This window comes from Apus apus, chromosome 1, assembly GCF_020740795.1.
Source record: "Apus apus isolate bApuApu2 chromosome 1, bApuApu2.pri.cur, whole genome shotgun sequence".
NCBI classification, from domain to species: Eukaryota; Metazoa; Chordata; class Aves; order Apodiformes; family Apodidae; genus Apus; species Apus apus.
The window spans coordinates 199448882-199471883 of NC_067282.1; the positions used below are offsets into that span (position 1 = coordinate 199448882).

The following is a 23002-nucleotide window of genomic DNA, read 5'->3' on the forward strand; positions in this document are numbered from 1 at the left end:
TCTGTACAGGGATCTGCTGGATTCTGTGGCAGTTAAACAGACTTTGTTCTCTTCCCACCCTTCTTGCTCACAGATGTCTTCCCCTCACTATTCAGACTACTCAATGCAGATGCCAATAATTAACACCATTTGAGATTAATCAAATGGATGAATGGAGATTAATCACCCACCAGTTTAACAGCAAAGTATGCCATCAGGTGCTCTGGACCTAACTGGGGTTTGATTTAGCTATACCATGGCAGGAACCAAAATAAAAGTGCATTTATCCCCTGCAAGGGGTTTTCCACAAGGCTGCATCACCAGGCCATGGCTGGAAGTGCTGTGCTGCCAGTCAGCACTGCATCATCCCATTGCAGAGGTCAGATGTGTGCCAGGGGCACAAGGAGCTTTTTTGGGCAGCAGCTGTAGGATTTGGCACTGGATGTTGCAAAGTGGGCACTGGGCACGAATCCCCACCTGGTCTGCATCAGGAATGGTGTGGCCAGCTGAGAAGAATTGGTTCCCCCCTCAGCACTGGTGAGGCTGCACCTTGAGCGTTCATGTGTTCATGCACTGTGGAACAGAAGTTGGCAGGCAGGGGTGGCAGGGGCACACAGCACCATCCATCCTAAATAGTAGGTGATTTCAATTCCAGAACAGTGTGGAATATAGTCTAGAAACAACCCCTTGGGTCCCCAGTGAAGTAAGCACTGACTTGCCACACCATAAACTACTAGCATTCCTCTTTGATGCTGCACCTTAAAATAATCTCCTCTGATTGTAAAGTGACAATTGGTGACAAAAACATCTCTAAGGATGGGCAGAAGGGAATAAAAGAAATGCTCAGAAGTCAGAGATTGAATAGCCTTTATCACACTGGAAGAATTTCTGTCTTCCTCATGATCCCTTTGCTGCCATGCCTCCTTCCCTGGTGTTCAGGAAAAGTTTATATCCCAAGGATCAGACTCCATCAGGCAGCCTAAAACCCTCAGTTACAGCAAATAACAAGTCCCCCTGTGGTGCACAGAGCCCCATTCCTGCTCAGCCAAATGAGCCTCTTGCTACAGGAGCTTAATTTGGCCCAAGGAGAGGGAAGCTGGGTCACACTGACAGGATTGGTCTCCTCTATGGAAAATGTAAATGGAAAGTAAACCAATTTTTACAGAAAAAAAAAAAGGTTTTATCATAATACTGGAAACTCAAACATAAACAGTTTGAGTAAATTTTTCCAGCTTTCAACCAACTACAAAACTTTTTCTTGCTGTGGGGTTCTGGGTCTTTTTCCCAAGGGAAAGCCCTTTTTCTCTACATGAAAAAATGTTTTTCTCTCAAAAAAGCACAGAGCTAAAAACTCAGGGTTTGTTTTGTTGGGTTGTTTGTTTTTTGTTTTTTTGTTTTATTTTTCCTAGTGCATAAACTTTTCCAATCCAAAAGCTCTTTTTTTTTTTAATTGTTATTTTTTTTGGCCCATCTGAAAATTCAGTCCTTATTTCAAACACCTGCTTGCAGAGAGCAGAACCTCCTGGCAGCGAGGACTGCAGCCTGGGAGGAAGGGGCGGAAAGGAGAAAACGGGGATCCCAGGAATGTGCTGGGGTGCCAGGGGAGGGGCTGTGGGATAACTCACAGTCTTTCCGTGTGGCCGTGTCGGGGAGCGGCGCGGCCAGGCTGAGGGAGCTGGAGACGCCGGCGCTGGCGCCGTCCAGGCTGCTGCCCAGGTGTAACCGCCGCATGTGCCGCACCACCGCCGTGGCGTTGAACGCTTGCTGGGGGAAACAACAACAGCACAGGGAAGCAAGGAAGGAAGATTAAAAGAAATTGCAGGTGGAAAAGTTACTTCCGCACCTCACGCGGCTGCTCCTCGGAAGGTGAGCGTTACCATCTTTCTACCAATTTTTTCCTCGTTTCTGGTTTCTCAGCTGGAAACAGCAGTGAAATAACATGTCTACCCATTTTTGAACACCGCCAGGGGTGGTATCTCCACTGCCTCCCTGGGCAGCCTGTTCCAATATCAAACCACACAAGATTCTGCCCTGGTCCTGCTCCCCATTGTTCCTTCTAGCTCCCTGTTGGGATGCAGCAGCCCACAGGGTGCGTTGTACCTGACACATCCTCCCTGCACCAGCACTGAGGGTGCCCACATTCCTTCATGTCCCCTCCTCAGTGCTGACCCCAGCTCTGCACACACCCACACCCCCAGCCCCATCCCTCACTCTCATTACATCTGTTCACCTGGTTAGAAGCATCTTCCTTAAAAGACGCACACTACCATGCAACATAAGATTGGACCACCTATTTTGACCAACATTTAGTGCCACAAAAGCCCTAAGGTGCTGAGAGGGTGTCTCTGTGGCTGCCACGTTAGCACAGTTTGGTGTCTAGGTGCCATCCCTGAGGACAGGTCACTTACTCTCCATTTGCTTTTTGCAAAGTTCTTCCGAATCTGCGCGCTGACCGACTCGTGGATGTTTTTGCTGAGTGCTGTATCACCAGCAATCCTGAAATGGGACAGACAAGACAAGTTTTAAGAGATCTTTTGCCCTCCTTGAATACTTCTCCTCACAGAGAAGGCTGGTCCAAGGTGTGATTGCTCCTGCTGTGATGATGATTTCATTCACACTAGGGCTCATACTTCCCACCGCCGTCTCTGCTGGCAGCATGGGTGGAAAATCTGGGGCAATAAAAGCAAGCAGAGATAAGGATAGTAGGTCTGGCAGCTACAAAGAGGTATGACCTTATTTAGTTGGTGCCTGGCTGCTTTCTATCACCATTACAGCCCTAGATGAAAACATTCTGCTTTTTTTTTTCTTTTTTTTTTTTTTTCTCTTTACATCTAAAGATTTAAGATCAACAGGCTGAGACTACTTTTAGCCTCAACCATTCAGCTGCTTCCAGAGACACTCCAACCTGTCTGATTTCTGTTTGCCCTGGAAATTTTCCTGCCACCCTGCAATATACATGGCCATTCATCATGGTTAATGTAGATTTACAATAAAGCAGATACATGGACACTCACTAAAGCAGCACAGGCTGCACAAATAACTCAAGCTGAGCAACACTTGACCTAAAAACTTAACTGATCTTGCACAGTTTCTTGAACAGATAAGAACACATTCAAATCTCCAGTAAACACAATTATTTCCAGGGAAATTTATTGATTCTTTTAATTTCTCAAGGCATGAGCTGTGTTGGAAGAGCAGGCACCATAGTGAACTGATGCTGGGGTTATTAGAGCTACCTAAGGCAGGTGAAGCCAGGAAGCAAAGATTACCCCCTGCGTTGTAGGTGTTGTTTTCAGAAATCCATTTTTTAGCCACAGTGTAGAAACCAAATGTCCATTAACAACAGAAAATGTTAAGAATCCATCAGGCCCAGAGCCTCCCAATCTGGAGACCTCCAATAAAATAATCAGTGGGTCTGGGGGACTCTGCAGTCATCTAGTCATCCCCCCCACACCAGCTCTATCAAAGGAATTTTGGGAGCTATTTGGCTAACCAGTTCTTAAAGATCTCTAAAAGATGGAGACTCCTCAGGCAACCTATTCTAGTGCCCCATCTCCCAGAAGACATGGAATATAGTTATTTCCCTTTGTCTTGGAAGCATCCTTTCACGTATCTGAAGACTGTTATCATGTCTTCTCTCGGTCTTCTCTTCTCTAGACTAAACAAACTGACTCTTTCACTGTTTCTTCATAACTCATATTTTCTAATCCTCTGATCTAGTGAGCTTCTCTGGACTTTCTCCAGAAGGCAGTACCCAAACTGCTCACTGTTTCCCAACTAAGGCAGCAGAATGGCAGCACTGCTTCGTGTTTCTTAAAAGATGAAACTCTACCTACATACCCCAGCCTGCTGTTTCCACTTATGTGTCACATGAGCTGGAGACATTCCTTTCATTTTGCTCAGACTGTTCCAAACTGTAACCCTGTTCTTGAAAAGACATGCAACTTCTTCTATCTTTGTGTCAATGGCACATCTAAGAAGTGCTTTCTGGGACCAGTCTCCTCCAAATAGCTTCCCTCATTCCTGCTGGCAACACTCATCCAAGAAGTGAAAGAGACAAGGGAGTAAGGTGAGAGACTGAACCCCCTCTCCCAAGAGTGGAGAGCCACAGATCCCATCCTCTTGCAACTGAGCTAACCTGTACTGAGTTACTCAAGAGTACTGGAGCCAGCAGGATTGTGGGCAGGACGGAGCAGGGTTCCCACTCAGCGTAGCCCACTTCCAACTGAGAAGGGCACTTGGCTGACTGCCACTGCCACATAATCTCTATCTCAAGCAGACAGAACTAGTACCACAAGCAAAACATGGCTCCCAAATGGCACCTGACATCCTCTCGAGTCCCTGTGCTTTTTAAGGAGAAGACGAGGCGTTTGACTTAAAATAGAGAGATCTCCAGATCTTCCTCTAAAAATAATACTTTCTGATCACCTCTCCCACTGACAGGGAAGCAAGCTGGTCTGGATTTCGCGCTGGGGCCAGGCAGCTGAAAGTTTGGTGAGCATCCAGGTTAAGCATCATGCTCACTGTTCCATCCTCTGTCTCACAGGCGCAGCACAGACCCTGATAGATCCCATGCAGTGTACGCTCCCAGATGGACACAGAGCTCACCTGGCCTTGCATCCACCACACAGTGCATCTTCTGCATTTCCCTAGCATGAGATCACTATGAGAAGCAGCTCCTACAGCTTTACCAGAGCCACACCTACATGACCCAAATGACATGACACAGAGCATCCCTGGCTGTTTCCAGGTCACTTCACAAGAGATGACGCAGCAGCCTGAGAAGACTCAAGCTGTTTTGCCTGCCCTGTGCAGCTTGTTAGCTGAGGTGCATAAGTGTGTGCAGATTTGTGCCCGCTCTCCTTGCACCCACTCAGCCTTTTGGTGCAGACAGGTCCTGTGGTCACTCCAAAAGATCATGAGCACTCTGCTCTGTCCAAGGACACCCCCTTGGTGAAGGCAAGTGCCCTCAACTTGTGCCAGCTGGGAACACTGACGGTCATACTACCAATCTGCAGAAGAAAACCAAGCTGGACACTTAATATATGGATAGCTACCAGCCAAAGTGTCCGTTCAGTAACTGATCAAAAAGACCAAGCTGCAGAGAGACAATTTACTTACATGTGCAAAGAACATTTTCTTTCCAAAGCTAACAATGCATTTAGCTTCACAAACAAGTATGTTAACAAGCTGTATAAGCACAGATCACGTTTCCCACTTGTCAAATTTTGTTTTGGAAACATGGGCAGAATGAGTTCTTGGAGCATGATACCCTTGCCTGCTCTTCCAGAAGATCCTTCCTGCCAGCCTCCACAAGGATTTACAAATGCATTTTTCCTATATGAAACTCCTCATTGGGCGTGTAGCTCAAACACATTCTTTTGAGTTTAAGGATAATTTTCTGAAATGCTGGTGGTTTCAGTAAGAAACTGTGGGTACCAACTGTCTTCTGCCACCGCTAACTCTATGTTCACTATGCAATTCTGGTAATTGCAGAAAATAATCTTGGTATTTGGGTGTTTCCCAAACAGGCAGAATAGTACTTGTTTATTTAATAAGGGGACGGTCAGACACTCTGTGAAGACTCCAGAACCCACAGTGATGACGACCATCCTACACCTAAGGTCTCTTCAGCAGTATTAGCACCTTCCAGATGTTAGTTTTCAATCAGAGCAGAATAGCAGCAGTGCTGGAGCTAATTTAGTGCAGCAGGATCTTTTCAAACACGTGCTGGTGTGACGAATGGTGTGGCCCAAAATGCAGCCCTGGCTGCCAAAGCTGGGCATGGGATCATTCTCCCAGTCACTGCTGAAGAACTGTCCTGTTAAGGGTGCAATGCTGTAACATGAGGACTCTGCTTTTATGCCCTACTTTGCCTTGGAGAATCTTCGAGCTTTTATAAAATACTCATGGCTCTGTGTTTATAGCATAGTTTTACTTCTAGGCAAACAAAAGGAATGTTAACATCCACTTGCTGTTGGTGTTTTTCTGGAGATGTGGTGGTTTAAGGACACAGGAAAGGGAGGTGGAGGTGACTAGACAGAAGTCATATCGTATACAATCAACTGCTGGAGTCTGAAAAATGAAAATACCTGAGGTGGGTATCATAGAATCATAGAATCTTAGGGGTTGGAAGGGACCTCAAAGATCATCTAGTCCAACCCCCCCTGCTAGAGCAGGGTCACCTAGAGCACATCACATCATGAGCATCATCACATCTATACTGAATGCATTTAATCTTGAACTTCAGTTCCCACGCTGAGAGGACAATGCATTAAATTTAATAAAGATACTGGGTTCAGACCGTGTTGATTGTCCTTCCACCATTCCCTAACTCTCCAAGTCCACAGGCTATAAACCATCTTGCTTTTCCTTTTAGGACACAAATACCACCTTAGCATCTTTTTTCCTCCCTTTCCTGCCCAAAATATACCCTTCTCCTACAGGAATCAGCTCAGCTGTGAAACAGCCATCTTTTGTTTCAGAGATGATCAAACTGATGCATATCTAGTCAAACCCCGAGTAACAGTTCTTGACTTTGCAGTTAACTTTGAAATTAACTGTGTGAAGCTTGTTTTTACCAACTATATCAGTTGGCCCAGTAGATGACATCACTTCTACCTACCACACGTGTATAAAGAAAATGAAAGAGATGAAAATAATGCATGATCTGCTATCATGTTGAGCATCACCCAGAACCAAGCAAGGACTTATAAGCCTAACTGGAACCTGGCTTTTATCTCAGGATCCCCATTTTGCAGCACCTGAAAGCAGCTACATCCTGACAATTGTTTGGGGAATTGTTGAAGCTGTTCTTACATTCAGTTGTAAATATGTGTCTCAACACACAGAATTGGATACCAAGGTCCATAATCTGATGACTCTCCATCACAAATGCTTCCACTGAAGCTAAGAAGGATATTTCTTATGAATAATTATAACAAATCTGACCCTGCACATGCTCAAATATTATTAATAGTATCTAATTTATTTTATTTGTGTCTCTGGGTTCAAAGCTACCACAGCAATTTATCCAGCTACAGCACTTCTAGCTTTGAGTGGAAACTCCAACAAAGACAAAACCATTACATTTCCTTTTGGATGGGTCTTTGTTAGTGCACTGCAAGCACACATCTCCTGCATCCTCCCTGCCCACAGTGATAGGCAGCACCTTTGAATCTACCACTATTTTTTGAACCTTCATATTGAAGGCAGCCAACTCAAATGCTGTGCTGGCCAAACAATGCTTGGAAATACTCTTGAGTATGATGACAGAAAACATGGAGATAGCTGTAACGGATAATGGTGAAGGGTCATAACTCTCCTAGACATACACACAGGCACACACACATGCATGTATGTGTATAAATGTACTCACACACATACTGTACCAGCGATGCTCCAAAACAGAGTGCAGGGATGATCTCAACAACAGTTTGATTTAATGTTGTAAACATCAGCAGTTCCCTCCAGGGAGCCATTTTCACACTTCAAACAACATTGTCTGAGAACTCAGATCTTTGTAAACCATGTCCTTTCCCTGGGTGGAAATTATTATCTGGCTCTTGCTCTGTGGTGCATAATAAACACTGAGGGTCATGGGCACAACTGCAGAGGTTTGGTCCCTGCCAAAGTTTTGCCATTCCTCAGTGTAGGCAGGGATGGATGCTGGCATGTCCCAAGTGTCTGTTCTCCCTCTCTCTAAGCAGTGGGGAAAGGCAAGGGCCACACTTGCACCCATGGACATGGGTGTAATTTAGGTGCCACAGCTCCCTTTCCCCCCATAGAGTCTATAGAGGGAGGTGATACATACATCACCCTTTCATTTGCATGTCCCAGCCTGCTGTCAATGCCATAACCTGCTCCAGCTCACAGCTCTAAACCCCATTTAAGGTCACTTAGGTAACGCGTGACAGAGCAAATAAATTCCTTGCATGCCTTCCAATCCTATACTAGCTTCCTAATTGTTGGACCTTCTCTTCACCCTCTGAGGGCTGTTTGCTTTTCCTCTGACTGAGCCTGGAGGCTGAATCTGGGGCTGCAGGACCGAGCCCGACCTGACGAGGAGAGTAGTATGATCCCACAGCTGGAAATAAACCAGGACCTCTGCTTTCTGCTGCTCACCCTAAATCACTGCAGCCTGAGCCACTGCCTTGAACAGGATGTGGGTTCTGACATGGCAATATATTTAATAAACTTAATTGCTGTCATTAATACAAGCTAGGGAAACATTAAAATGCATCAAGCTCTGGCTAAATTACCCCACTCTTTAGTTACCATCATTTTCCACCTCCTTGTCAAACAGTCACAGTGGAACAACTAAGCAGAACATTTCACCTTTGCAACACACCATAAACAGTGCAAACCTCAGTGAAAGATACACCATAAAATAAAGAACTTTTCCAATGGAAAGTATAGCCTGTATATTGAACTGGAGAAATCTTTAAAAATGGACAGATTGTACAGGCTGGGGTGTAACCATTATACCAACAAGTCTTACATATTGTACTGTCTGAGCTACCACACTTCACTGCAATTATTAGCCTCCTTTTCTGCCAACTCCAAGTTTAACATACTGTCCCCCTGCCAAGGCCATTTGATTATAAATAGCAAAACATCACGTAAGTGCAGGCATGTGGGGAGCAGATACAGCACAGAAAAGTGGGCCATTGGGAAGAAGTATTTACTTTTTTTAGGGTCTGATCCTGTACAAACATTTAGTCATGTGAATAGCTGGCAACTCTTGAGCAGTTTTCTCAAAATTCAAAAAGGATTATTAACCTTAAAGGCACAAATGTAATATCTTGCAAGATCCAGTTCTTCCAAGCCTTGTTTGGAAGTTTTTAATAAAAACCTGGTAATTAAAACAACGGGTATATTTTGGAATCAGTTTGTTCTTCACAAATGTTACATATTGAAACAACAAAATCTCATGGCCAGGTAACCACCTCATGAACACTTTACTGTTTTTATCCCAATCAGGTTATAATGTCCCTGTTAAGTACTCAGGGTTTTATACATATGTTCCTAATTTGTGGCTGATCCCAATGACCTGATTTCACAGGAAGAAGAAAAGGGAAAGCTGGAAAATGTCACTACACAGAGCCATCTCATCATGTATACTAATTATCTACCATTTGCACAACACCAGTGACTTAGGCAGATGTTCTATGTTCAGCTGTGGAGACAAGGAGCCAAACCCTGCCCCTCACCAAAGTCAGTGGCAAAACTCATAAGTGGAATTTACATAAGTGGAATTGGGATTTTCACTTCATGTGAGCTATAGTGTTCAAAGATGGTTCTCCAGTTACGTTGCTTTACAGAACCAATCCTGCAGACAAAAACCTCCTTTAATGGTTTGCCATTAAGGACTACTTTAAGTGTAAGCACTCTGCAAGAGTGCATCATTTATGGGACCACCTGAAGCCTTCTCTGATCATCTCTTCTCCCTAAGCCAGCAGTCTTTCCTACCTCATTACTCTTGGTTACACACAGAGAGGACAACCCTACGTAGACATTGTGGAAGCTGCGGCTGCTGACAGATGCATGCTGAAAAGTACAGACATATGAAAAGGTGGTACAGGATGCACCTTTATCTCCAACTGCTGCGACACTGAATGCAACCATGAGAGAGAGCAACTCAAGCCTGGATGTGTTGGAAGCTTAAACACATCCAGGCTAAGGAAATGACACAAATGACTACTGAGAGGAGAGCAGAGATCTCCTCCTCCACCGTAAAGTCCTTCCCCTCCATCAAGGGGGAAGATGCCACTGTAACAGATATAATGGCTAGAATGAGAAAAGAAGCAGTAAAAACCTCACTATTTCCTGGCACAAGCAATCTGGGTGGAAAATGCTTCTTGAGCAATGGCTTGGCAAAAGCAGATCCTAGCACTAACTCTGAAGTAACAGATAATATCCGGGTGCGTAACTATGATCATCCAAAAAGGCATTTTAGTAGCATTTATCACTACAGGATCCAAACCCTTACAAAAATCACTGCACCACTCTCCAGAGAGGTCATTAACTGCAGCGTTTATGTTACAGGAACCTTTTCAGAGCAAGGAGGAGTGAGATACTGATTTTTGCTCAAGAGCTCACCGGGGAGGACAGAGGCAGATCTGAAGCCATATCTTTGGAAACCTTCATGCTTTGCTTTCACTGTCCTTCTGCTCTTTAATCCACTAGCATGTATTGCCTCTATGTGAAAGGAAGGTGGATTTGGGATGGGGTATGGAAACATGGTGAATATTTTAACCCTCCCTACTGAGGTGCCATTTCCATGTCTGACATCTCAAAGGCTGAACCTGGTTGGGAGGCAGTCCTGCAAATAAACCATTGCCTGGCAAAGTCAGCCTGGCAGAAGAACACCCGCTGCCACAGAAATGGGGGAAAAGCCTTTTGGGGAGGATTTATTTTAAATGGAAGATTGGATTATGTAGAAAATACAAAAAATGACGGAGCAGCCTGTGAGTTTCCATTGGCCCCTGGCCATGACATGCAAAAGAAAAAATAAGCAAAGAAAAAAGGAATGAAAACACTTTTAATCGTTTTGTTCCTTTAGGAGGGCCCAGAAGCTGTGTGTCTTACAAGTGCCACGTTTCTTTTCTGCACTCCAGCAACCAGCACAGACACAGCAGGGCCAAGAGCTGGATGCTTGTTTTGTGTATCTTGGATATAAGGCTTTGGAAAATCTGCCTCTGTGTTATACAAATGGTCACTTCATTCTCTGCTGTGAGTTGCGTTCCCATTGTCTATTCTGTATTTCTCATACTGACTTTTGTATCTTGTTTAATTTCCTGAGGCTCAGGTCAGTATCATTTAGAAATGTACCCTTTTTTTCATCTCATGAAAGCTGGATTTCATTTCCTAAATTTCCTTTTTTTGTCACACAGACAATGCAGTTATTGATGGGACATTGGAAAAAGGGCAGGCCCAGGTCCTGGCTTCTTCTCATCACTTGTTTGTATGAACGCCAGCCACTAATGCAGTTCATAACCAGCTGTAAAATGTATCTCATTGGCATTGGCATGGAGGATGAAGATCAAGAACTTTGCTTTTCTCAATGATTTACGTTGCCTTCTGCATACCAAGCCTTTCCTGTAACTTTTTAATTGCAAAGGCTGAGATTCAATCTTATCTTCAGCCTAATTTGTAATCACAGCAACTGACACTCTGCAGTCAGACACTGGTACATCATTCCCACTGTATTTCTACCACTTTTGTGGTCCTAACTGACTGAATGCCTTCATGAGTGCCCAACTGTTGATTAATGATGGGGGTAGTTCACAAATCTGTGTATTGGTAAAACTTCATCAGGAAGAATGGTGGAATGGTAAAAGCCTTTGGAAGGATTTACTTTCCATGTAATCCCAAGACTGAGAGCACCAGTGAGATGAGATGAACCAGTTAAGAGTCAAAGAGAGGAGCATAAACCCCTTGAAACAAAACCAAACTGTTTGCTCTAGAGCTACAGCTGGAAGTTTTACCCTGCTTTGAAATTTAACTCAATTTTAGGTTTGGTACCAAGTTCTGTCCCTTCAGAGCTAGAAAGGTCAAGGAGCATGTCCAAACCCCACGTCTGCTGAGGAAGCAGAGGGGATCAAAACCCTGCTCATAAAGCACCCTAGCCTCAGAGGGGTGCAGATTCCATCCTCTGAATGAATATTGCCAACTCCCAGCAGATGAAGAGCTACCTTGAAACTCACTGACAACCTCTACGTCTGTGCTTTTCTTGCCATGTGTTTTATACCTCAGTACTCAGTGCTCATCCCTGGGCTCAAACTGCATCACCACGATGGCTTTGTGGTCCATCAGGCTGTCAAGCTAGTTATGACACTGGCTCAGTGGCTTTTCTGAGGGGCTATAGATGCTAAGGAAAACTTTCTGTTCCCCTGCAAAATCATAGTCTAATGTTCTTATCTGGCTCGTGCTCCAGAAACTGCAAAAGGAAATTACCTTTGTGGTAAGTGTGATAGCAAAAAAACACAGCCTAATGCACACTTGGGGTGAGAATATCATCCAATTGTCTCCTTTCTGTGGTAGCTTTTATAACAACCAAAATGATATCTTGCTTAATATATAATGATCCCTACCCTAAAAGACTTACATTTAGAGCCCACCGGCAGGTGCAACTGTGGTGTGGGGTGACACTCAGGGTAGGTCAAAAGTATATGAGCCACTCTTGTTTCAGCTACATAATCCTTAGATAATGTTGGTGAAGTCAGCCATGTGCAAAGGCACCATCTAATTAAAATCACTTAACAGAAGTCTAAAGTATGAGCAGAGTCAGACCGGGTACTCTTCTGTAGTCACTGCAGACAGACAGCACTGCTACAGCCAATCCAGGCTCAGCTGATCCCTCTCCTTCCGTTCAACAAGAGGATAAACAGCATGTGCAACCAGGTCCTTACTGCATGCAGGAGGTGGACTATCATCTATGAAGCCCAGATGAAGACTTCCTACTTCATGAGGGAGCTCTCAAGTGCTCTGATACTAACTTGGTGAGGACCTCATGAGCAGGTTGCTATCCAGCTTTCTGCACACCTGCAGAATTTGACCTTTTGCCTCCAAATATAGTTCCTGTATTCAATCACTTTGGCATATCCCACTGCTGTACCAGAGTCAATGTGCATAGTTCATAATTTCCCCAAAGCCTTACACAGACAACCAACAAGTTGGTGCATGAGATTAAAGTCCATCATGGATTTCCACAAAAATCTGGAGGACAAAGATGGGCGGATGTAAGAATAAGAGCACAGAGTTATTTAGTAGAGGTTATTATACAATGTGAGAGGAGAACTACTTCCACCCATCAATGTAAAATGATGCTCCCTGTCCCAAGGGTGACTGTTGCTCACCAAGGGTGCCGTGCTGCTTGCTCACAGGTGTATCTTTTGTTAGGGTCCTTCTCCATCAAATTCCGAATGAAGTCTTTAGCTGCAAAAAAAAAAATTAATAATAACAATAGAGACAATAATTCAAAGCAATGGGGTTGATGTTCAGTTCTGCTGCAGGACTGTCAGCCAACAGCATTGACCAGGCTACCAAGTGCCATCTGCCCACAGCACCAGAAAATGGCCCTGGGTCAATTGTAATTTATTAGTATAGATATAACCAAAGTGACTTAGGACTAAATTCAGGCTATTTAGCATTTAGATAAAAGCTAAAGGCATCTACTCCTGCAAGTATAGGCAGGAGTTGGATGGGTAATTTAGAGTTGGCAGATTTCAGCTCTCAGCTCCCAGGTAAGCCAAGTGCCTCTGACCATCTTAGTGGTCTGAATATAGCCACATATGTTGGAGATGCAGGTAAACTGGATGGGAAAGGCAAGGAGGAGGTCAAATGCCACAGTAGGAGGAGCTTCTCATTGCTAACTCCAAACAATCGCACATATGGACAGCTGTGAGGACATATTGGGTATTTAAAAATAAGTTACTGAGGAAAATGGACTCCCTTGGGCATGAGGTAGTGTGTTTTTAATCAAGTCTATAATGGAGAAAAGGGAGATTGCAGCATGGCCTGCATCCAGTAGCTTCAGGAAAGAGTAGCTGAAGGAGCCACAGCAAAACCAAATATGGCAGGAAAATCTTTGTGCTGATTTAGGTGATGGACTTTACCCCCAAAATGCAAAGAGGTCTGCCAACAGACCTTCATATTTTCTCAGAAAACCAGTATGGGCTTAAAAAAACCTTCTCATCACATATATCTTCAAGCATCCATCAAAATGATATCTGGCCTGCAGATGTAAACAGCATGAAATATTATTCTACACAGAGATAACAGGATATATAATCATCTTTAAAATAAAACACTTCATATCTCTCCTGCCTTCATCAGTAGTACTAATGAATCAGAAATCTGCATTTCTAGGGGTATTTTTGTCTGATGAAGTGTTCCTAAATTTCATTTCTTCTCCTGCATGAAATGGCAGATGTTGTCCCAGGTTGGACAGAGCAAGGGCACTGAGCTTGTATGACCTCTTGGAGAACACACAGCATGTCAGTGGCACATGCAGGGCAGTGCTGAACATGCCCCTGCTGTCACCTACAGCCACCCATGCTGGCAGAGCAGGAGCTGTGCTGGAGCCTTGAGGCACATTTACCTCTAAGGGAGTTGTGTATCTACCTTGCTGCCAGGCTGAAGAGAGCTATGGATTAAATGTGCCTTGCACTGGGTGGGGAACTGGGTGAGCATGTGGGCAGCTATCTGGATCTGACCACGTGGACAGTCCTCCTAGCTTCTGAATCTGTTTGCCTGCCTCATTTGGAAGCAATTAATTTCTGCAATAGACACTGCAGACTCGCTTTGGACCTGAGGTGCAGTTTCAATAACAGCCAAACTAATTTTCTGTTTCATTTTAATGGCACATAAACCGTCTGCATTGTATTTGGATATGATGGAGAAATGAAACTGCTTTGTCTTCTTGGGACTGCCTTCTTCTGTCTTCATCTTGGGTTCCAGCATTTCAGTGCTTTGTGTGTGACTGGACAAAATGGTGCTTAATTTGTTGAAGTAACTATTTGAGCTGAAAGAAGTGCACGTTCCCAATGGTTTTCCATGGAAAGGAGCTCTGCACGTGACAGGCTTTCTCCCACCCAGAGGAGAAGATCTGCAACAGGTAGGCAACCATGCATGGTCGGTGCAATTGAATGAGCAGAGGCTTCTTACCAGACTCGGAGATGTCATCCCAATACGGGGAGTCAAACTCATACTCTGCCTTAAGGATCTGCTCGAAGAGTTTGGAGTCGTTTTCATCATAGAAAGGGGGATACCCACAGAGCCTAATGGGGAACAAGAAAAGAGACACGTGACCCTTGGACCCATCTATGCCAAACAGGTGTGAAAGAGGGAGAGAGAAGAAAGAAAATGTCTCCTTTAATACTTTCCCTATAAAGTTTTCAAGCAGGCAAGCGCTGCTGTGAGAGAAGTTTGTTCAGGGACATGTAAATCCACTTGTAAAGACTGGCACTGTCTTGGACAAAGAGGAATTCTGCAAGGACACCCAGCGCAGTGGATCCTACACCAACTCATGCAGATCTCTTGGCCTGCCTCTGTTTGCTTTTGGGTGTTTAGCCAGAGGAATAGCTTTATTATACAGCTGTGACCCCTTCCGCCCTCTTCTATGTATGTGGTAAGAGGAGCTTTCATGGACTACAGCCACAGAGCACCAGTCCCCATCATCCCTCAGCACAACCATTCCTCATCCAAGAGTCTTCTCCACAGCAGTTTCTATGCTGTGGTTCTCCTGGATTGTTCTCACCCAACACCTTACAGAAGCCACCTACACCAGCTTTAGTCTCTCCCAGATGGTGGAGAGGCAGAGCAGGGGCTCAGCAGATGTAGGGGTACAGCAGAGCCCCAGGAACTGGAAACACAGAAGAGGTGGTGACACCTACCCAGCCACCTGCATGGCATCAGGATGGGCTTTGAGCACAACCTGTGGTCTCTATATTATGCAAGAGACTGTGGCTGTACAGGAAGCCTTGTACAACTGGGCAGCCACTGGCAACCTGCAGGGTCCTCTTCTCCAGCACAACCAGAAGGAAGGGCTGGTGCAAAGCAGGACAAGGAGCCCCATAGAGGGTGCCTCCAGAGGATGTGTCTGCAGCTTGTGCCATGCCCTGTGTCCCCAGGCACAAGGAAGAGGATGCCTGGGAGTCATTCCACCTCTGCAGCAGAGCCTGCACAGCCTGCACATGACCTGCTGCCATTGTGGCAACACACAGAGAGCTTCTCCTTTTCTCTCTTCTGCAAGTGATTTTGCTGCCCACATCTAATTGTCTACCTTCCCTAAAGCAAACAACAGTCCCGTCCTGGTTTTTAGTATTTACAATCAGACTTTTCAGAAAAGCTAGCCCTAGGACAAGCAGGGCATTGAACATTACTTGCCTAGTTTAAGCTAAACCCCTCAGCACCCTCCCAGTGCTGCAGCCAGCAGGATAGTCTCTCTAGAGAGGCAGAGCTCCTCCAGCCCTGCAGACGTGGGAGAGCCACATTCAGCCCTGAGTTAAACAAAAGCAGTGATAAAACTCATGTGTCAGAAATCCCTCCCATCCAGCCAATGCTACATGCAGTAAACTGTCTCTGTGCAAACATGCCTGCAGAGATATGTCTTTTTCAAGTTTTAATACCAATGTCACAAAGTGCCAGATTTGCCTCTGAGGCTGGTTCAAGGTTTTAGCAAACCCATCCTGCTCAGTTAAGGAGGCCTTTCTGCCTCTTGTCTTGTACAGCCTGGGGAAAAGGAGGCTGAGGGGAGACCTTTTCACTCTCTACAACTACCTGAAAGGAGGTAGCAGTGAGGTGGGGGTTGGTCTCTTCTCTCAAAATAACAAGCAACAGGACGAGAGGAAATGACCTCAAGTTGCACCAGGGAAGGTTTAGTTTGGGTATTAGGAAAAATTTCATTACCAAAAGGGTTGTCAAACACTGGAACAGGCTGCCCAGGAAGGTGATTGACTCACCATCACTGAAGGTGTTTAAAAGATGTGTAGATGTGGTGCTGAGGAGCATGGAACACTGTGGAGTTAGTTAATGGTCAGACTGGATGATCTTAAAAGGTTCTTTCCAACCAGAACAAGTCTGTGATTCTGTGTGATTCTGTATAGAGATGACACATTTTTTTCTCTTATCTCTAGTTTATAGTGGAAATTATTCTTTCACATACTTTGCCAGTATTGAAATGATCCTTTTTTCCTGCAGTTTTCTCAAACTTTGAGTCAATCAGCCTCAATAAAGTATTTTACTGGGGAGAGCCAGCCATTATAAACAGGCTCAAGATCTAGCTGAAACACTACACTGTAACAACAACAGAGCAAGGAGGAGGGAGGAATTGTAAGAAATTAAATACTCAAGATATTTATAACCCAAAGACAGGCGGCTGCCCTGGAGGTTATTTGAACCAGCTCAGCACTTGAGGGTGAAAGGAGCAATGTTTTGTTAGCTCCAAAGAGCCAGTGTGCTTGATAAATAATTTAAATGCTGAGTGAGATGTTGATCTGCGTCAGTTCCACACTGACCTGGAAGAACTCTACTGAAATGTGCAGCATTATAATGAATCACTGTGCTTCAACTGAATCAGAAATCTCCTCTTTTATCTTGCAAATCAGCTGAGCCAGTCCTCACCTGTGTCCCACTGGATGATGGCCATTCTCAAAAGCAAGTAAGATATACTCATGCCAGGCAAGCAGGACTGCACACCTACTGCATGGGCACCCTCTTGTGTGTGGGGCTCATTGCAGCAACTCCTACGTGAAACCCAGTAGTGGAAGTGGCATCTGAGAAGAGCCATTAAAAACAGTGCATAACAAAAGCTAAAAAGCCTCCATGCACCTGGATAAGGAAAAACAACTGCTAACCTAACACAGAAACTCGATCCACAGCCAGGATCCAACTCTACAGGTATCTGTGAAGAACATTTATATAACTTGTCTTAATACACATTTATATAACTGGCACGTCTCCTACAGGGAAAGGCTGAGAGAGTTGGGGTTGTTCAACCCAGTGAAAAGAAGGCTCTGGGGAGAACTCAGAGTAGCCTTCCAGTACCTGAAGGGGCTACAGGAAAGTTGTGGAGGGGGTTTTGACATGGATGTGGAGTGACAGGACAAGGGAGAATGGTTTTAAACTGAGAGAGAGTAAAATGAGATTGGATATTAGGAGGAAATTCTTCAGTGTAAGGGTGGTGAGACACTGGAACAGAATTCCCAAGGAAGTTGTGGATCCCCCAACCCTGGTAGTGTTCAAGGCCAGGTCAGATGAGGCTTCGAGCAACCCCATCTAGAGGGAGGTGACCCTGCCTATGGCAGGGCAATGGAAATAGATGATCTTTAAGGTCCTGTCCAACCCAAACCATTCTGTGATGCTGTGATTCTATTTAACGTCACAAATATCAGCGCTTGCGTCCCACGATCTTGTGGTGGGAATGTACACAAACTGATCTTCACCTTCCTCCTCTTTTGTCACAACCCTCAAGATTTTGGATGCTTTATTGAGGGCTTTGGTAATGCTGGAGTTGATAGCACCAGCCCCACAACTGTTAGGATCGCCACTATGGTAGAGATCCCCAGGCTGGAGGGGATCCAAAGGCACTCAGCGCCATCCCTCAATCCCTCTTCCCTCTGGGACATATTGGGCTCTGTGTAAGAAACAGAGAATCATAGAATGGTTTGGGTTGGAAGTGACCTTAAAAGTCCCTTAAAGGGACCTTATGAAGCTTGACAGCCCTTCATTAATTTCTTGCCCTCCTCAGCATTTTCCTTAAACAAAAGCCAACAGCTCCAATAAAGCATTTCAAGGCAAGCAGGCAGCCCTGAGCATGCCAGGGCACTGGCAGGCTGCTCTGGAGAAAGAAATCACTCTCTTAAAATGTGCACTGTACTAATTACCTTGGCAAAGGTACAAGAGCACAAGTTAGGGTTGCTGTGATTTATACATGCTTGTGGCAATGAAAGGTAGGAGTAAACTTCTGAGCAGCACAGAGCTGGAGGGCTACAACCCTGTAAGGGTGGGAGTACAGCAGCATGAACCCCAGCAAGGGCCCCAGTCCCTCCAAAGCCTTTCAAGCTCTTCCTCTGCTTCTCTGCATGGCTGAAGCATCTACACAGGAGACCACAGCATTCTCGTAGACACACTGAGGAATTGTGGACTTGATGATCAGGTAGTGAGGAGGATCATGAACTGGTTGAAAGGAAGAAGTCAGAGAGTTGTGCTCAATGGGACAGAATCTAGTTGGAGGTCTGTGACTAGTGGAGTCCCTCAAGGGTCAGTACTGGGACCAGTACTATTCAATGTTTTCATCAATGACCTGGATGAGGGAACAGAGTGTGCCCCCAGCAAGTTTGCTGATGACACTAAGCTGGGAGGAGTGGCTGACACATCAGAAGGTTGTGCTGCCATTCAGCAAGACCTAGACAGTCTGGAGAGTTGGGCAGGGAGAAACTTGATGAAATTCAACAAGGGCAAGTGTAGAGTCTTGCATCTGGGGAAGAACAACCCCATGGACCAGTACAGGCTGGGGGCTGATCTGCTGGAGAGCAGGGTAGGAGAAAGGGACCTGGGGGTCCTGGTGGACAGGAGGATGACCATGAGCCAGCAGTGTGCTCTTGTGGCCAAGAAGGCCAATGGCATCCTGGGGTGTATTAGAAAGGGTTTGGTTAGTAGGTCAAGAGAGGTTCTTCTCCCCCTCTATTCTGCCTTGGTGAGGCTGCATCTGGAGTATTGTGTCCAGTTCTGGGCCCTACAGTTCAAGAAGGACAGGGAACTGCTTGAAAGAGTCCAGTGCAGAGCCACAAAGATGATTAAGGGAGTGGAACATCTCCCTTCTGAGGAAAGGCTGAGGGAGCTGGGTCTCTTTAGCTTGGAGAAAAGGAGGCTGAGGGGCAACCTCATCAGTGTTTACAAATATGTAAAGGGTAAGTGTCAGGAGGATGGAGCCAGGCTTTTTTCAGTGATGTCCAGTGATAGGACAAGGGGCAATGGGTGCAAACTGGAACACAGGAGGTTCCACGTAAACATCAGGAAGAACTTCTTTACTGTGAGAGTGACAGAGCCCTGGGACAGGCTGCCCAGAGAGGTTATGGAGTCTCCATCCCTGGAGACATTCAAAACCCGCCTGGACACGTTCCTGTGTGATGTGCTCTGGGTGATCCTGCTCTGGCAGGGGGGTTGGACTAGATGATCTATTGAGGTCACTTCCAGCCCCTAAGATTCTATGATTCTGTGAGGTATCTGTCTCTATGTCTGGGAGGTCATGGTATCCCATTACAGGGTTGCATGGTTGAAGGTCTGATGTATGAGGAGTCAGCATCATGCAGGAGGATGCCAGGGCTGCTGGAGGCTCAGCACAGGGCAGAAAACAAACTCTTCTGGTTCTGCTCTTCCTTTGCTGATGAGAGCTTGAGAAGTGTTAGTCACTATCAAAGGTCATGGACAGGGACACCCCTCCAAACCAGTCCCCTGCTTCAGAGTGGGCTGAGTGTAGGGTAAGGGGTTGATCCTGGCTTGGCCAGGGTTGGGGATGAATCTCTTGCACAGGGAGACCCCAAGGATGTTCATCCATCATTGAGGACCTATAGGAGAAAACATGTGAGAAGGGAGTAAGCTCATTTGGACAGAGAATGTAGCATGTGGGAGGGGAACACCAGGGCACCTGGCACAGGTCCTCCCTGTGGGTGGCAAAATGTTAACTTTCCTGCAGTCCTTGCCCTTAAAATCAGTTTTGGAAGATGCTTACTTGAACATGTTAACACTAGTGGCTTTGCAGCAAGGGATGGGAAAGCCCCAGTAAATTGGCCTATCATGCAATTTATGGTTGGAGGAAATATTGCTGGACTTCCAGCAACTGGGCCACCTTCCAAAGTCCATAATAAGTTTTTATTTAATTCTTACAGAATCAAAATCCCATCAACTTCATTTCCATCTGCTGGGACATTTCTGTGTGAAAAAAATGACCTCACCATCAGAGGTTCTGCTGGTTTTCTTCAGATATGCAGAATTACAAAAATAACCCCTCTGTCTTCAATGTGAAAAAAATCCTACATTGTCCTGGGGGAGCTTCAGGCAGCTATTAGTTGTCATCCTTTTCTTGCAGTTTAGCCAAATAAAAGCTTTTCAGAACTATTTAGCAACTTTATCACAACAGCAACAGATTTTCCCTTAACCTCCTATTCCCAGTCTTGCCTTAAAAATAATGGGATGCAGATAAGAAAAACACAGGTGGATGTACAAAAGAAAGATGTTGCCAGAAGTCATTTCTGGAAGCCATCAGGAGAGTACAAGAGGAATACCAGGAACATCTTCTTCTCATCAGTCAGAGAAATTAAACCCCTGCAAGCTCTTGTCACCTATTGGGGGTGATACTAAAGGCCAAAAAGAACCCCTTCACATGATCAGTGCACAGCCTCTAGCACAAGAGTTAAGGTTAGTTTTACAAACAATTCTGTAGTGAGATTAAAGTGAAGGACTCAGTAAGTGCTCAAAGACCTGAGGTGTATGGAGTGGGAAGTCATCCAAGCACTATTTATAGGGATAAACACTTGTATTTCTTCTTTTTTTGGGAATGGACCTTCCTAGTGGCTGACACTGGTGCCCTCATGAAGCTGTGGACAAGGACATGTTTTAGCACGGGGAATAAAAAATAAAGAAGCAATCAATAAAAAGCAATCATTTGGGGTTGCTTCCCAATGGTTAACTGTGCTATCCTGAGCAATCCAACATGCCTGTGTACATTTTGCCAGCACTAATTATCCTTCCAGTACCAAACAAGTAAGTTATTCCTCACTTTCTTACTTAGGCTTCTGTGTGATGCCAAGCAGGAGAGATGACCGATCAGCTTATCCCAAGACATGACCCCAGCATGATGGTGGAAACTCTTCCTGATATAACATACTTTGTGCTGTTCCTGATTAATCCTTGCATACAAACATTGATGATTTCATGCGTATCTACTTGAAAAATAAAAAACTAAGCAGCAAAGAAGTACAGGAAAGCATGACCCAAGATTTTTTCCTAATACTCACTGTTTATAAACAAAAATAACAAACCAGTAATTCTTTTGTCCTACCAGTTATCAGAATCAGAAGAAAATTCAGGGCAAAATGTGTTCAGCAGAAAATGTGTGCAGAAGAAAGAGGAGGTGTTGATGATGAATAACCAGGGGCTGAGGCAGAACATTCTGTGGCCTCAGGTGCTTTCTGGTTTTCGGATCTATTAACCTAACCTTCATTATATCAGATATGATGCATTTAGTATTTTATCTCCCCAAGTTTTTGTGACCCCTCTGTGACCCAGAAAGGTCCAAAATACATCTGCTGGGAATCCAGGGAAGTCTCTCACTCTTCATTTTATATTTTGAAGCTGAATATGTTATCAAAACTACCTTGTAATAAGTAGAAAGCCGAGCTCAACAGTGAGGCTGTTTCAAACTGAGAACTATTGCAACTGGAAGAACAGGAAATTTCAGGCTGCTAAAATTAGTTTGTGTGGATAATGACTTCTCATGCAAAACAGGTTTTGATAAAAACTCTGCTGGTGCAGCCTCTGCAATCTGTGTGTCATTAACAAGCAGCATTAGAGACTGGCACTGAAACAAAGATATTCTAAGACCTCCTTCACCTTGCATATCACAGAAACAAATATTCGTCTCGAGCGTCGGTGTCCCAGAAACAGTTTGTTCTCCCAGTGTCATAAACTGGAGGCTCTCATGTGAGACTGAGCTTGTGTCTGGAGGCACTCGAACCACTTGCTGTAATAATAGCTCAAAGCATCTTTAATTTATGCCTGGCTTCTGTGTTGGATTCCCCTGAGTTTCCATCTTCTTAAATGACAACAACCTGTTCAGAGTGGCTGTGGGAAAGGCGGGGAGGTGATGTGCTTGGATTGCCCTGTGCATAAATATAGCACTGAATGGCTTGGGCATGTGCAAGGATCTCCAGCTGTGCTGACTGTGGAGTTGGAAATGGCATATTCATCTGGAGGTGGTGATACACTGGAATCAGTAACTCCTGCTCTGGGCAGGACTACCAGCATTGCAGGGTGGCTATTCTGGTGCTCGTGGCATCTCAGCACTGTGTTGTGCTGTGCAGGGTGAGCTCTGTGCTGGCTCTGCTCCCTCTGCTGCTGTGGCACTGAGACAGCAAACCTATGTGCTAACCTTGTGCCCATCACTGGTGGTCGCAGACACCTCAGCAGAGCTACTTCCTACCAGCTTAGGGAAGGACCCCTCTTCCTCTCTCTCTTTACTGTTCCTCTGACATCCACTTTCTTATGAGGCCATGTCTGCAGTTTCTGGCTATTCCTGGAAGCAAGGATGAGATGCAGTTCATGGCTAGGAAACATAAGACATGGGTTGGCTTTCTAGGCTCTCATTGCAGTCAACAGAGATGGAATCAACAGAGTCTGGAGAGTGTTGCAAAAGTACCACGGAACAGATGAAACCATGCTGTGAAGGCAGGGGGCTGAGTACAGAGGGTGTGATCCAGCAGCCTCAGCATGGGCATCTGGTGCTATTTGACACAGTCCA

General features: G+C 45.1%; 1 protein-coding gene across 2 annotated transcripts in view; it reads right to left on the reverse strand.

The window, feature by feature from the left end:
- Positions 1-23002, reverse strand: part of CAMK1D (calcium/calmodulin dependent protein kinase ID) — a 233403-nt gene that overhangs the window by 10381 nt on the left and 200020 nt on the right. For both annotated transcript variants that reach the window (XM_051631184.1, XM_051631178.1), the window contains exons 7-10: positions 14650-14762; positions 12840-12918; positions 2388-2475; positions 1605-1743 (exon numbers count right to left, since the gene is read on the reverse strand). In XM_051631184.1, coding sequence (XP_051487144.1) covers positions 1605-1743; positions 2388-2475; positions 12840-12918; positions 14650-14762 — 419 coding nt within the window. The remainder of the gene's footprint in view (positions 1-1604; positions 1744-2387; positions 2476-12839; positions 12919-14649; positions 14763-23002) is intronic.